The 14,418-nt window shown below is 52.1% G+C and overlaps 2 protein-coding genes across 2 annotated transcripts in view; both read right to left on the bottom strand.

Moving 5' to 3' along the window:
- Positions 1–1,414: 1,414 nt before the first annotated feature.
- Positions 1,415–12,047, bottom strand: ttc27 (tetratricopeptide repeat domain 27). The gene is made up of 20 exons (XM_068741376.1): positions 11,957–12,047; positions 11,354–11,537; positions 11,082–11,205; positions 10,376–10,516; positions 9,913–10,015; positions 9,080–9,238; positions 8,867–8,997; positions 8,654–8,766; positions 8,464–8,530; positions 7,190–7,303; positions 6,530–6,625; positions 6,223–6,345; positions 5,901–6,128; positions 5,677–5,775; positions 5,455–5,507; positions 5,146–5,311; positions 3,948–4,145; positions 3,535–3,646; positions 3,315–3,415; positions 1,415–1,716 (listed from the first exon to the last, which is right to left on the bottom strand). Exons 1-20 carry the CDS (start codon positions 12,045–12,047, stop codon positions 1,591–1,593), a joined length of 2,529 nt encoding a protein of 842 aa, XP_068597477.1. The 3' UTR covers positions 1,415–1,590.
- Positions 12,048–13,374: 1,327 nt separating this feature from the next.
- birc6 (baculoviral IAP repeat containing 6) overlaps positions 13,375–14,418 on the bottom strand; it is a 42,223-nt gene continuing 41,179 nt past the window's right edge. The window contains 2 exon segments of the mRNA XM_068741664.1: positions 13,375–14,112; positions 14,182–14,316. Coding sequence (XP_068597765.1) covers positions 13,933–14,112; positions 14,182–14,316 — 315 coding nt within the window. The 3' untranslated portion in view covers positions 13,375–13,932.

Consider the following 14,418-nt stretch of genomic DNA (forward strand, 5'->3'; position numbering starts at 1 on the left):
CACGCACACACACACACACACGCACACACACGCGCACACACACACACACACACACGCACACACACGCGCACACACACACACACAGAAAGAAAACGAAACAGAAAATATTCCATTAACGGTGTTATTTTCACTCAGATTTTTATTTCACACAAAATCTGATCTCAGACCAGTTTTATTGTTGTTTGGTATCTCAGAGTCCAGCCGGTCCTCACTTAACGACGGGCGCGTTTAACGACCACTCGGTGTTGGGGAGGACGATGCAAAGGACAGGGTGAAGTGGAGAACGTTGGTTTGCTGTAGCGACCCTTGATGGGACAATTCAAAAGTACAGTAGTAGTAGTAGTAGTAGTAGTGTTTAGCGATAAGGAATTGACGTACAGTATAAATGTCCTACACTTTTGTAAATCCCAGGTCCAGGAACAAACAGATTGGACCGGTACCCTATCCCTGTCTGCTAAGTATCTGCACGTTGAACCTTTTGAGCGCCTCGATGGATTCCACATGAGCCTCATTTCACAACCTCTGCCGACCTCTACATCTGGAGCGAAACGATCAATGATGTAATGCGTGTGCTCAGTTCTGATTGTGTGAGACCCGCTTCACACGTTCAACAAACAGTCCAACTCGCAGGATCCGAATGGTGAATTTATTAGTGTGAATGCGAGCATGGACGTTTGTTTGTCTCTGCGCGTCGACCCAGGACGGGCCATGAACCCGTGACCCGTCCCTGGGGTGCTCCCCGGCCCTCGCTCAGCGGCGGCGAGGATCGGCGCCGCTGTAATAATGGAGCCCTTCCCTGTTGGACAGAGATAAGCCCATCTGTGCACCTGAAATAACAAACTAGACGATGTAGGGACGGATGTTGGGGACAAACGCAAAAGAACCATCTTTTTCTGATCAATTGTAAAATTTTTGTTAAAACAAGCGTCCACGAGAAAGACCGTCCCTTCTGGAAGACCTCAGTAGATAAATCGGGTCAAACTGAAATATGACGCCACGGGATTCTTTCCAGAGGTGAAATCAGTGAAACAGCAGGAATTCTGGGAAGTCTATTGACAGCATATTACACCACCACTTTTATATAGTCTCATCTAGAAATAAGACCTTTGCAGCGTCCCCCCGGAAGGCCCCGTCTGTGCAGCGGTACGAGCTCGAGCTACTGATGAACGGTGGAGCCTGAAACAGAGTCTGAACGTTAAGTCCAGACAACAGAGGCCGAAACGTAACCATTTATCCAGCGCTCATCATCTCTGCGTTCTACAGCCCTTCTTGCAGGAACCTATCAGAGTTTGTGGAACCGGGTTCTGCATGCTAATCCTCACGCTCCGGTTGGACGGGGGCAGGATTGGCGTGTCCAGGTGGAAGTGTTAAACTTACATCGGGCGCGTCAGAGTAAAGATAATCGACTCCAGGCGTAAAACTTTAATATTTGATGTCTCGCTTGCTTTACAACCCAATAAGGACACGGAGACATAAAGACAGCCAGAATGCGAGTCCTTTGGTTTTTCCAATCCATCCGTTAGGACATCTAAACCGGTCCATCTGAAGGTGGACGGGGGAGATGACCCGCCTCCGAAGGTCTTCGCTGCATCACTGCGATTGGCTCCGCAGCGTCCCACTCAGCTCCTGCAGCTCGGTGATGAGCTGCTCCAGAGCGGCGACGCCGTCCTGGAGCTCAGCGTGGACCTGACCCGTCGCCACATCGGCGTGCATTTGCTGCAAGACAATGAAGCAGGAGATCTAGTAATTATGGGATGTAATTATTCTCATCAATATGAAACGCTTTCAAATATCCAACTGGAAAAGCACTTCAGGCGAGATCTATAGTTAGTGAAAAGTTCTCAGGAAAGTCTCCTTGTATGCAGATGATCTATTGGTGTTCCCTTCTGATGCATCCGGTTTACATTTAGATCTACTGGCTTTAGTCCCCGTCTCAAGTGACAACCCCCCCGGATCATCTTCAACGTTGAAAGCGGCGCAAATGAAAGATATCAAAGCACCTCCGGATTTAGATAAATGTATTTAAATATTCGGTTCAAAGTAGAAAGCGCTTCAATCTGATGAAGTGATTTCTCAAAGCGATTAATTTGTCATTAACAGATTAATCAAATGATAGAATGTATTCTGTTCTTCACCCATTTTTATCTCGTACTTTAAAGATTATTTAAGACACATTATTTTGGAGTTAATATGACATAGTTGAACGCTGTGATTACTTTGGATTACACGCTGATGTGCTAAATCACTGGGTGCAGTATGTAGTGGATGTTGGGTTATGCCATTCATTACCTAATACCCACTACATACTACTGGGCAGCGAACTGGCAGGAAGTACAGCCCGGGATCCGCTCCACTACTGCGCAGCCTTCCCCGGAGCGGTTACATCTGGAAAACTCGGCGTGCCAAATAAATTCACCAACCGCTACTTCACATTTCACCCCCCTCTCCCCCCCCCCCTCGCTATTCTATTCCAGGTCACATAAACATTACAGTCAATTCCTCTTTGAAAATCTGGAAGCAGTTTAGGAAAAACCTTTTTCTCCCTTCCTACAGTTGGAGGCAAAAAGGAGTCAACGTTGGGTTTATTGGTAAAATAGAGGATTTATCAGCTCGAGCTAATAATCGAATCAAACGAGAGTATTTTTAATAGCTCGATACAAAAGATTTTACTAGCGGTTTTTTCTAAATATAATACAAAAGTCTCATTAGAGACACATTTACAGATCAGACCTACTTGAGTAGGAGAGCCCCGAAGGTTTTACTGGCCTAAATTTATTTCTGAACTCTAACATGAACCAGAAAATGGCTCCAGTAGCTCAGAACCATCAAGGAAAGACACAAACGTTCTTGTTCTTCCTGGTCCACTGGAGACCTGTACAGGGTCCGATGGATTCCATCAAGGATCAGGAGATCCCCAGAAGAACACATCTCCATCTGCGAGGAAGATGAAGCTTGGCGAGCATTGGATGAAGATCCCAAGCAGACTTTGGAGTCCACCAAGGCCCGGTTTCTGACTGGAAACCATAGAAAATCTCTGATGGGACCTGAAGAGGGCGGCTGCAGCAGGTAAACCAAAAGTATTACAGAGCTGGGGGGGGGGCCCTTGTCCGTGAGGAATGGGCTAAGATTCCTCACGGACGCTGCCAGAAGCTGGTGTTTCTACGGAGAACTAGAGATCTGGAGACTGCAGCAGACTGCAGTTTTCTTTTATTTACATGGAATTCTCTATCTGCTGCATGTTTCGTGTATTTAGGATCTCAGGAAGACGAATGTCTCGATACGTCTCGCTCCACCGTTGGCCGCCGCTAGACTACCTTAGCTTTGGTGGCCAGACTCCTGAGGCTGAGGCGGGTGGAGGACAACATCTGGACAGCTTCTGTTGAACTCTTCTTCTTCTTGCTGAAACCGATCGTCACTGAGAAACAGCGAGATTCAGAGAACAGACGGAGTCTTGGCTGAAATTATTTTACATAAAACACTTGAAGCGCGATACGGCGCACGATAAGCGGCGATTGGTTTAGGTCGCGCCCTCACCTTCACCCATATCCATGGCTCTTTTGATCACCTCCTTGAAGAGCCCAGGGTCTTTCTCCCAGTCTCCAGCCTGGACTTCACAGCGATGAGCCTTGGACAAGAACTGCAGCGCCTGAAAAAGCAGAACCAAACAGGTACAGTCCGAAAATGTCCAAGTCTAGTCCTCTAAAGTCTTTAAACCTTCGTCCTTTAACGTCCCCTTCCTTAACGCCACCATTCAAGGACATCCCCCCTGGGGTTGGGTCTTCCAGCTCCTCCCAAGTCCAAACGAGACATAAAATACCTTTAGGGAGTTCTGTGCCCACTCCAGGGTCTCCTCCGGGTTAGAAACCCCCAAAGGGAGGCGGCACTATCCACTGCAACGCGCTCCTCTGGGACTCCTCACCCAATCTGGCTTTTGCAGGCGCACTGACCTTTTCGTTGTCCTCTGGGTCGGAACTTCGGCCGCCACCGTACAGCAGGGCGTACTGTCTCCATATCTCGGCCTCGTTGCTGTTGCGGGACGTGACCCTCCCCAGGAGCTCCTTCAGTTTGGGCCCGACGGTCGCCGCTTGCCCACCCAGCCGGTCCGGCAGATTTTCAACAACCGATCTCACCAGGATCCGCAGAATCTGCCGTCGGACAAACAAACGATTCCCGGTCGCCAACGGCGGATTTAAGTCGACGCGTTAATCACAAACGGGTTTGAACGCTTCGATATGTGAAATCCTTTAATTAATCAACAATTAATCTCTGACTGCACAAAGAAAGGTTTCCAACGCCTTCCAAGAAACTAACGACCATCTGTTGGGATTAGTTTGGAAGAGAACAACGCCAAAGACTGTTTGAGAGCCGTTTAAAGCTTCTAGCAGGGAAGACAATGGGAACTCCCACTCCTCTAATCATCCTTTACGTCTTTGAGCGGCTCGGTATTCGGCGGGCTCAGGGGATTCTATCCGACCCGTCCCGAGTGCTAACGAACTCTGGCAGGAGGTTCAGCCTCCCTCTACGCGCGCGAAGCCATTACAAACACTCATTTGTCTCTTTGTCAACTCGCCTCGCTAATGGACGGCTCCCGCAGGACGACTTCAGATCCATTCCCTGCGGGGCCGCCAGGACATGAACAGAGCGTGCGAACGTCGCAGTGACGTGCGCAAACGTTTTGTTCCTGCCCAACCGTGTTTTTATTGCGACGCAATCCCAGAAAGAAGCCTCGACCTTTGACGACGGAAAACAAGAAACGGGCTGTTTTCACCAGAACCTCGGAGGGCAGGTGGGAGAACTCATCAATTTCTTGGGTGGATCCAAGATTTGTATTTTTCTTGGTACTTTCAGCGTGATTAAACTCTTCGGGTTTAGGCCAATAACTGGAAATTGGATTAGGGTTTAATGTAATTAAAAGGATCTGCCTGTCCCTGGCAGAGACACGCATCCGACCGAGGGCTCTCTTAGTCGTCCCCACAGACCCGTTTTGTGTGTCAAATGACCGCCAGACACAAAGCGAAAGCCACTAAATAAAAGCACCGGTCTGGAGGAGAGGGATCCATTAGGCCTCCGTTTGAAGCGCAACTATCAGACGACCCCCCCCCCCCCCCCTACGGATTAGAGGGCAACAGCATTGGGATCCTTTACCTGGACGTCCTTGAAGTTCTCTCTGAGGTCCATCAGGCGATGGTAGGCCTTGATGGTTTCGGAAAACTCCCCAATGTCGATGCACACATAGATGAAGTTATCCCAGATCTGCCAGTGTTCATAGTTACACTTCAGGGCTTCCTGCAGGGTACGGAAGGCTTTGTGTCTGCCGGAAAGATAGAAAGAGACCGTTACCAAGCGACGCGGGGTTCTGGTTCAGACGAGGCAAGAAGGTAAATCAGTCAGCATCGACGCCGACCCGACAGTATTAAGGGGGACGAGATCCAATCTAAAGCTTCCGGGACTCACTTCTTCTGGAGGCGGATGTGTGCGGTAGAGAGGTTGTTCCACGCTTCGGCATTCTGAACGAGAGACGGGGAGAAAAAGGGAACAGAGTTTAAAATTAGAACGACAGAATATCCGGTTCTCCTCGGCACCTTCAGAAGCCAGAGTCCGGTACCGAACATCGGAGCGAGGACAGCAAACAAAAAGGAAGAGGACAGAGACTCCCAGCGTTGCGTCTGCGCTTACGTCCGGCTCCAGGAGCACACACTGCTGGAAGGCCTTGGCGGCGCCGTCGTAGGCCTCCAGGGCGAGGTAGGCGCAGCCGAGGGAGAACCACACACCCAGCTGCACAAACACAAACGCACAAAGGTCAACAAAGTGAATCCGAGCTTTACGTTTATGCAGATGCTTCCGGAAAGATTCCGGAGAGACTCCGGAAAGACGGGCGCCGTCGCCGGCGGACTCCGTACCTGCATGCGGTTGATCTTCAGCGACAGCTCGAAGCAATCGATGCACTGCCGGATGTCGTTGTTGTGGAGGTGCAGCAGGGCCTTGGAGCGCATGGCTCTGGCGCTGCGCCGGCGCGACAGCACCCACGCCCGGTCGTAGTACTGATGCTCCCTCAGGACGTCCCCCAGCAGGCAGTAGAGGCTGGGCGTCTCCTCCTTCTCCAGCTCCCTGCGGAGGATCTCCTCGGCCTGGACCGGTGTTTGGGAGAGGCGAAGGGAAACAGGCGGACGATGAGTTGGCGCGTCACGGCAGCCGCGTCTGCGTCGAGCGCCGCTTCCATACCTTGCCGTGTTGGCCCAGCCTCTCGTAGCAGATGACCACGTCCTCCCAGAGCGCCAGCTTCTCATAAAGGAGCAGAGCTGAACTGGTGCAGCCGAGGTCGATTAGCAGGCTAGCTAGCTGCTTCTGCAGGCAAAGAAAAGGGCGAGGCTAAGGGGCTACATCCAGAGAGTGACGTTAGCAACAGTCGACCCGCCGACCTTCTGATGCGCCGTGCCAACGTTAAACGGATCATCCCGACTCGTAAGAATCAATTCCACGACTTCTGGTGACGTGAATTTGAAACTTTGCGGCTGAAAATGTCCGTTACCTGGACGTCCCACCTGGGCGGGGCTTGGCAGCAATAGAAGACTTTGAGCCGCTCGGTCACGGGACATTTCTCGTCTTCAAAGTGGTCGACAATCACCTGGAACAGGAAAACTGGGATTTAAAGGTGCGCAGTGGCAGGCACGCCATTTCAGGGAGGAGAAGCAAACGCTCCCTCCTCCTCCACCCAAAGGTGAAACAGGTCAGCGGTCAGGACTGAAGCGTTTCGCACATCCTCCATTTAGGCGTCTGATTCCGAGCGTCTGATTCCGGAATGCCATCTGCGAATGTAAATTGATCAACATCCAAAATAGAAAACGGAGCGGCGGCGCTTGCGCTGCGGCTTTTTCTGGAGGAGATCAAGGCTACTCAATAATTCCCTGGCAGGCAGGCAGCAGAGTCGCGCTCCGCAGCTCTTCTTAACGGACAGAAGAGACGACGGTCCGAACACGGCGAAGACAACGCTCGACAAAATAGAACTCTACGTGAAAAAAAAAAGGATCTTGGGTTCAAATCTGTCGAGTTCAACACGTCACGTCTTCGTTCTCTGTTCCGATCATGAGCGGAGATCGCAGCAAATCATACGAGGTGAGAAAAATGCATGCAGACCACCAAGACCGGACCCGGACCCACAGCTGGACTAGAACCGTTCCGACGGGCTCACCTGGCTCTGCGTCATGGCTCGCTCAACACATCGGGATTTTCCTTTTTCCAGTTTGGTCCGGAGGCAAAGAGCTGCGACTTGGATCCCCCAGAACTTAGGCTGAGACAGAATGCACTGCAGACACAGGGGGGGGGGGGGCACATTTAGCTGTAAGGCGAAGCTTTACTTTGTCCAAGTCCGTTCATTCTTTGTCGTGTGGAGGTCGGAGCTCAGTCCGCTTTACATCGACCAAATATGGAGATCCTGACCTGAAAACGGTCGGAACGAGCTTCCTAAATGGGGCGAGGAGTCGGGATACGTGGATGCAGCCTCAAAGGGAGGCCTCGTGACGCCTCTGGGAGGAAGCCCACCCCGATGGAAACGTGCAGCCGGAGTAACGCACGTTTCTTTGGTGAGATGAAGCACTAATGATTCCGGTGGACGCTCAGCGAGTCACGCTGGAGTCATTAGCGCGGCAGTAAATCGTCCCAATTATCCAGCTCATCCTCCGACAGCATCAGTCGCCGAGGGAACGGCATCAGGTGATAAGGCCGGCTGCGACGTAAAAGGAAATGCCGCTCCACTCCATCTGGAAGAATCTTGTTTAGTCTGGAGCGACGCTGCGTGCGTTGAGCAAGGGAGGCCTCTGCCCTGCAGCCGGGCTGACAGGCGGTCAGACAGGAACGCTGCTGGGCTTTGTGTCCGGCAAAACGACTTCCACAAGTAAGACCTCCCTTAAGATCCTAATGGGCAGACTCAGAACCCGCGTCCCACTCCCTATCGGGAGCGATCCGTCTTCACGGGAACGTTCGGAACAGCTGGTAAATATTTAAAGCGAGTTCCAGCCAAGGACACGGGAAAATCTCAATCCGCCCCGCCATCAAGCAGAATCGATTTTGTGTTGCTCTCAATTAGCATTCCCGATTAAACTGGGCAAGAGGAGACGACAACGTCCTCCTGGAAGGCGACAGTATCGTCCCAGGGTCGGCGAAGACAGCCAGACATGCGACAACCATCTAACCAGCCTGCAGATTCCTGGATCTACATGTAGGCTGGGGAGATGCCTGCTCACAGAGCCAGCGGCGCCGGCCTTCCAAGCGGGGACGGACGGCGCGAAGGCTCCCGAGCTGAGCTCAGGGCGCCGCCATCCAACGTCTGAGCAAGCGCCGAGGGCGAAACAGGAGGAGAGACGCAACGGGCGAACTCAAAAACGCTTCGTTTGGACAGCAGCGCGGGCCGAGATATAAAAAAAAAAGCCGGTCAGGTGCGTCACTGGACCGGGAACGAGGACTTACGGACGTGAAGGCCAGGAGCTCCTCCGCAGTCAGTTTGTGGACGGGGTTATTCTTCTGGAAGTCGACGCTGCAACAACAGCAGGGCGGACGTCAAGAAACCGGACTCTCGGCTCCATCTCACCTCTAATTCCCTCACTCGGACTTCCTGATTGTCCAGGCGTGACTTATGACTGGGGGGGGGGGGACTCACCAGACGCCCAGGATGACCGCCTGCTCCTCAGCGCTCAGGTCGGGCAGATCGTACTCATTCGGTTCCGCCAACTTGATCGCATCCAGCATGGTGTCGTCGTCCAGACTGAGATCCTGGACGGAGACGCGGCGAGTCAGAGACGCCCCGGGAGCAAACCGAGCCACGCCGGCGCCGAAGCGGGTAATCGGACCGGGACGGCTCGGCGAAACTGACCTTGGGCAGGCAGGACAGCGGCGTCGGGGTGGGGCTGCTCTCTGGGTCCGTCCCGTCCCGCGTTCTCTTCACCTCAAGGATCATCTGAGCCAAGAACTTTTCCTGGAAGCTGGTCCGTTTACCAAGAGCACCTCGATTGACCAAACACGACCCGGCGTTAAAGCGGGTTCCACGCCGAAGGCGCGGTCGAGACGAGATCGGGGCGTCACATACCCGTCACGTTGACGTCGAGGCCCGAGAGCTCGCGGGCCTCCTGCACGTGCTTCTTGGCCTGCTGGTACTCGTAGTAGGTCAGGCTGACGTAGGCGCCCTCCAGGTGGAACTGGACCGCTAGGGCGCGCTGCTCCGACAGCACAGACTGGAGCTTCATCACTGGGGAAGACGGCGGATGTCAACGGCGTCAGGTCAGATCCGTGTTTAGCATGAAAGGGCGGGGCTTGTGCCGAGGAAGAACCCGTGGATTTGGAACTCGCTCGCTTAGCATCCAACTATCGGATGCTTCTCTCGAGGCTTGAGAGGATGATGGGCGTGTTTGAAGTCCAGGCTCGGCCTGGCTCTTTACTTCCATCCGATCTGATTAACCCGCGCCTGATGAAGCCCCCCCCCCCCCCCCCCCCGTCACGGAGAGATTATCCTCGGCCGGGACCCGCAGGAGAAGGAAGCAGGGAGGAGGTGTATAATTCACGATGAGGAATCGTGCTTTCATTCCCATTTAAAATGAATGAAGCGATGCCCAGGCCGAGGGGAGGGGGGGGGGGGGGGAGGATTTAGACGCGACACGCCTGCGCCGCCTTTAGCGTCGGCCGTTTCGCATTTCAGGACTGGGGGAGACGGAAAACGCTCAAAGTCAGACTTGAGAGTTTATTCTACTTCTTAAATCATCATTAGAGAAATGTAGAAACAGCTTTCTGCAGGTCCTTCAGGAACATCCAGGCGTCGTCTTCCTCACAGATGGAGCCACAGTCACTGCAAACCGTGCATACACAGGTGTGTGTGTGTGTGTGCGTGCGTGCGTGCGTGCGCGGCGGCGTCCGTCCCGTACGGACCTTCGTTCACGCTGCTTTGGGCCAGGCCGAGGAGCTGCGGCGAGCAGGCCTCCAGGATGTGCTGGTGCAGGCGGACGTAGCGCAGAGTCCACCAGGGAAGCAGCTGCAGCGTCGACGGCGGGGGAAACACGAGAGAGGAAGACAAGAAGGGAATGAAAATGAGCCGAATCCATCGGCCGTTTGTTCTGGGGCGGGTTACAGGCGCGCCGTCAAACAAACAAACGCATTCAACGCCGCTCCGAGGCCGTTCTGGTTCCGGCTGGAGGTCAGAGGTGACCACGCGTTGCATTTCGTGTCCGACCGGAGCAGCGACGAAGAAGAGTCGTGTCCCGCAGCCACGCAAGCTTACTCTGCCGCCGCCGAGCAAGCACGGCCAGCGTTCACCGATCCTTCAGCCGTTTTCTTTCCCGTTTTCGTGACATGACGAGTTCTCCGTCAGGCGGCGGCGGCGGGTCGGACTCACCTGGAGGGTGGACATCTCGGAGGAGCACCTGGTGAGAACAACCCTGGCCAGCAGGAGGAGGAACGGGTTGGCGACCAGGCTGTACACGCTCTCCCCATCCAGCAGGAGGCTGGAGTGGATCGTCTCATCCAGGGTCCGGGCCTGCTGGACAGAAACGGGTCGCCCCGAACGGATGTGCGTTTTATGTACTATATGTACGTAGGACATCTAGTACATGAAGTATTCTAGTATCTCTGTTCCGACATCGCCCGTCCTCCCTCGACTGTCCTGTCTTTTTACGTTTGGAGGTGCTCTGAGAAGACAGATCTGCTAAAACTGCTGATAGCATTGTAGCGTGCATGCATCTTTACGAGCTAACGTTAGCTAGTAATGATGCATACAATTAAATAATTACGCTACTTTTACATCTTTACTAGCTAACGTTAACTAGTAATGATGCAATTAAATAATTACGCTACTTTTACATCTTTACTAGCTAACGTTAACTAGTAATTATGCATACAATTCAATAATGACACTACTTTTACATCTTTACTAGCTAATATTTGTTAGCTATATGCTGGTGAAAAAACTATTTAATTCACAACGGGGGCAAAAAATCAAACAGAAGTAAAAACAAAAACAAATTATGCTAATGTCTCTATCCTTAAAAGCCTCCACAGCATCGGTGGAGTGAAAGCAGGAGGGAGTTGAGGAGGTGGGATACCTGAGAGGAGAGCAGGGCCGGCGGGAGCAGCTCAGAAATCTGGATGGAGACGGGCGGACCAGTCCAGTTACTCTGGACGAACAAATGGAGGCAGGAAACGGCCATCGCCATGGCCACCAGCTCCCTGCAGCGGGAGACGAGAGGAGCCGATAAATAAAAGGAAGAGTTCACGTTTCTAGACGGGCACAGAGGCGACGGTCTAGTATCGTTACCCGACGGCTACCCGTGACCCCCCCCCCCCCCCCCCTGCTTTGGTCTCTTGGGGTTATCACCTGTTCGGCTGCCCGTCCTTGCTGCCGCCGGTGAGGTAGAACAAGACCCGCCTCTCCAGGTGGGCCTCGATGTCCCCCCCCTGGCTGCAGCTGCCGTCTCCGGCGAGCAGGTCCGACACCTGGGGGCTCCGGAGAACCGCCTGGAAGTCTCCGTCCAACAGGAAGTCCAGCAGGGAGCTCGCCTCTGGTGGAACACGGGTAGAGGAAAGAGAGAAGAATCATCCTCCTCCTCCTCCTCCTCATATTGATTAGAAAATAAAGCTCTGGATTGATTTGAATCGGGTCATTCCAGATCCTCCTGGATGAGGATGAAGACTCCGTGGGTCTTCATCAGCAGCCACCCTTTAAATCGAACTCAGAGGACACGTCAAACACCCCCCCCCCCCCCGTGAGTTCCGGTCCCAGGTGACCCCGTCCAGCAGCTGATCAAACACGGAGTCACGTTTAAATCTGATCCACGTCACGGACGTGTCTTCCACGAGCCGTGCCGAATCACAACGACCCCCCGGACCGAGTCCCGAACCTTCCGCCACACCGGCTGGAAACGACCCTTTTTTAACGCACCCATCGCGTGACGCGGTGAAATATCGATCCACTCCTCACCTGCGGTGCCGGAGATGCTCTGCCTCCATCCCGGCGCCTCGCTGGGTGTTAGAAAGCCCCGGAGGAGGACGACCTCTACGTCCGGCGTCATGGCTCCCCGCTCCGGGTCAACTCCTCCGCCGGGACGGTCCGCCGAGAAAGACAAAAAAAAACTTCTACCAGAAACCCGAACGGCGTTTCTCAAGCTGCGAAACGCCTCTGCTGCTTCTACCCATGTGGAGCAGGCGGGTGTCAGTGAGCAGCCATGACAGATGCGCGGCGTATTCTGGGAAAATTATATGTTGCGTTCAAGTCGCGTTGGAAATTACTCCAAAACATACTCCGGTACTTCTCTGTACAAAACGACAGTGGGTTTATGAAACATACTATGGTGACGCCACAGCCCACCTTACGCGGCCTCTGATTGGTTGAAGAAGCGATTACGTCTCTCGCGTAATCGAAGCTTTTGGAGATTTTTTTGGTGATAAAATGAACAAAGCTAAATCACGCCCCCCCGCCCCCATCCCACCATTTTAAAACCGACACGCCCACATGTGAATGAACACACGAGCATCGATTAACATCAGGAATTTTATTTAGTTTTTTTTTGACTCGCGTTCTCCTGTTATCGCGTCACACTCGTAGGCGGAGTCACTCCCCATTGGTCCAAAATACGTAATATAAAGCGTCACCATTTCTAAACCCAAAACCTTCAGCCGCTAGGAAATAAATAAACGCTAGCACTAGACAAGAAAATGAGTCACAACAGTGACAAATTTAGAATCAAACCGCAAAATTATTTTAATACTTATCTCAAAAGTTCTGACAATTTTTAATAAGCAAATATTGAACATGAGCTGCCTTCACCTCAGGATATAATTGATTATTTTATGTTCCTCTGATGGGCTAAAATCATAATCCTTGTTTCTCTGAGTTCTTTTATGGCGTGTGGAATATTATTTACCAACATTCCGACCCTGATCCACAACAAACCGCGATAATTCACGTTATCGGCGTTTCTCCGGGGACTCACGGGTCTGCAGAAAGAAACATTCGCACAAATAATCCATATTTTGAAGCTCCGTTTAATGTCCTAGCAAAAGGAGAATGTGACTGATTAAAACAGAAAGTGCATTTTGTTTTTGTTCACCGAGTTTAAGAAAAAAAAAAAAAAAAGACCCAAAGCAGTTTTTATGTCAAGACGGAGCAGAGTTATTAATTTTGTAGAAACAGCAAATAAATGAGTAAAGGTTCTCCGTCGGTTCTGTGTGGTATGGTGTCGACCGAAGGCACATCACAGCTTTGCACTGGGGAATGTTGTGCGCGCACACACACACACACAAACACACACACAGAAAACACACAATCACATGCACGAGCCCTCAGGATGCATTTCCCCGATGATGACTGGTCACGGAGAAGTTCTGAGGCGACAGATGTTGGGTCCAGAGCATGGCGCTTTTTAATTTGAAGGGATAACATAGCATTTTAAAAACGTCCGTCTCAGCCTTTATTCATGTGATCCAAGGAAAACGAAGCAACAGAGCATTTGTCTTTTCTCTTTTTTTTTTTTTAGCTCAGACTCTGTTTTCTCCTTAAATAGCATCGTTTAGGAATAACCAACATCAGAATCTCCTTAGTTACAACAGTCAAAAAAAAAAAACATCCAATAAACATTCTTTTCTAAAGGTAGTTGTTTCCCTTATATAATCTGTAATCCTCCTCTGCCAGCATGTATATACAAGATTAATAACATACCAATCAGTGGTTATTTCATAATTGAGGAGGGGGGGGGGGCACAAAATGTTTACACTCTTTTACAGGTAAATAAAAGTTTTTGTTGACCGTGTTTCCATCGGGGCGCGGCGTAGTCTCATGGCGACTCCTCCTCCTATTAGATCTTTACATACTAATATTGACAAAGTGGAGGCTTGTGCTCTGAAGCCGTCAAGTCTTTCCAACAATAATAATCATGGGGGAGGGGTGGGGGAGGCGACTCATAGCTGGCCCTCGCTGCAGTGGTTGTCCTGACTGCCGCCCGGCTTCTCTGCGTCCTGGCTGGGCGGCTCCTTGAGGACGAGGACGCCGCTCCTCTCAGAGAACTCCTTGCAGTCGGGCTCCAGGCCGTCGGGGCAGGGCAGCTTCAGAAGCTCCTCCCTGAGCTGAGCGGTGTGTCTCTGTGGGGGCGTCAAACAACGCACGTCAAAAAAAAAGAGAGCGCAGACCTCCGGGCCCGACTGCGGTACCTTCAGCGCGGCGGCGTGGTGGGACATGGTCCGGCCGACCCTCTTGTCGCTGCTGTACTGCTGGATGTCGGCGATCCATTCCTCGCACTGACACATGATCTCGGTCCGCTTCAGGTAGAAGTGTTTGTGGATCACCTGCGGAGACACGGCACGAACAATAAAACTGAGCCCCACGAACTCCAGACCGGCCCGTTTCAGCGGCCTCCGTTTTCTAAATACATCTGTAATGGAGCTCAC

Source organism: Brachionichthys hirsutus, chromosome 7 (assembly GCF_040956055.1).
Source record: "Brachionichthys hirsutus isolate HB-005 chromosome 7, CSIRO-AGI_Bhir_v1, whole genome shotgun sequence".
NCBI lineage: Eukaryota > Metazoa > Chordata > Actinopteri > Lophiiformes > Brachionichthyidae > Brachionichthys > Brachionichthys hirsutus.

Coding starts and splice junctions, on each gene's coding strand:
- ttc27 (XM_068741376.1), bottom strand. CDS start 12,047: ATGACGCCGGACGTAGAGGTCGTCCTCCTCCGGGGCTTTCTAACACCC. Junction 6,626..7,189: donor GAGCCATGACGCAGAGCCAG/GTGAGCCCGTCG, acceptor TTCCTGTTCCAG/GTGATTGTCGACCACTTTGA. Junction 4,146..5,145: donor AGAACTTCAAGGACGTCCAG/GTAAAGGATCCC, acceptor GTCCGACGGCAG/ATTCTGCGGATCCTGGTGAG.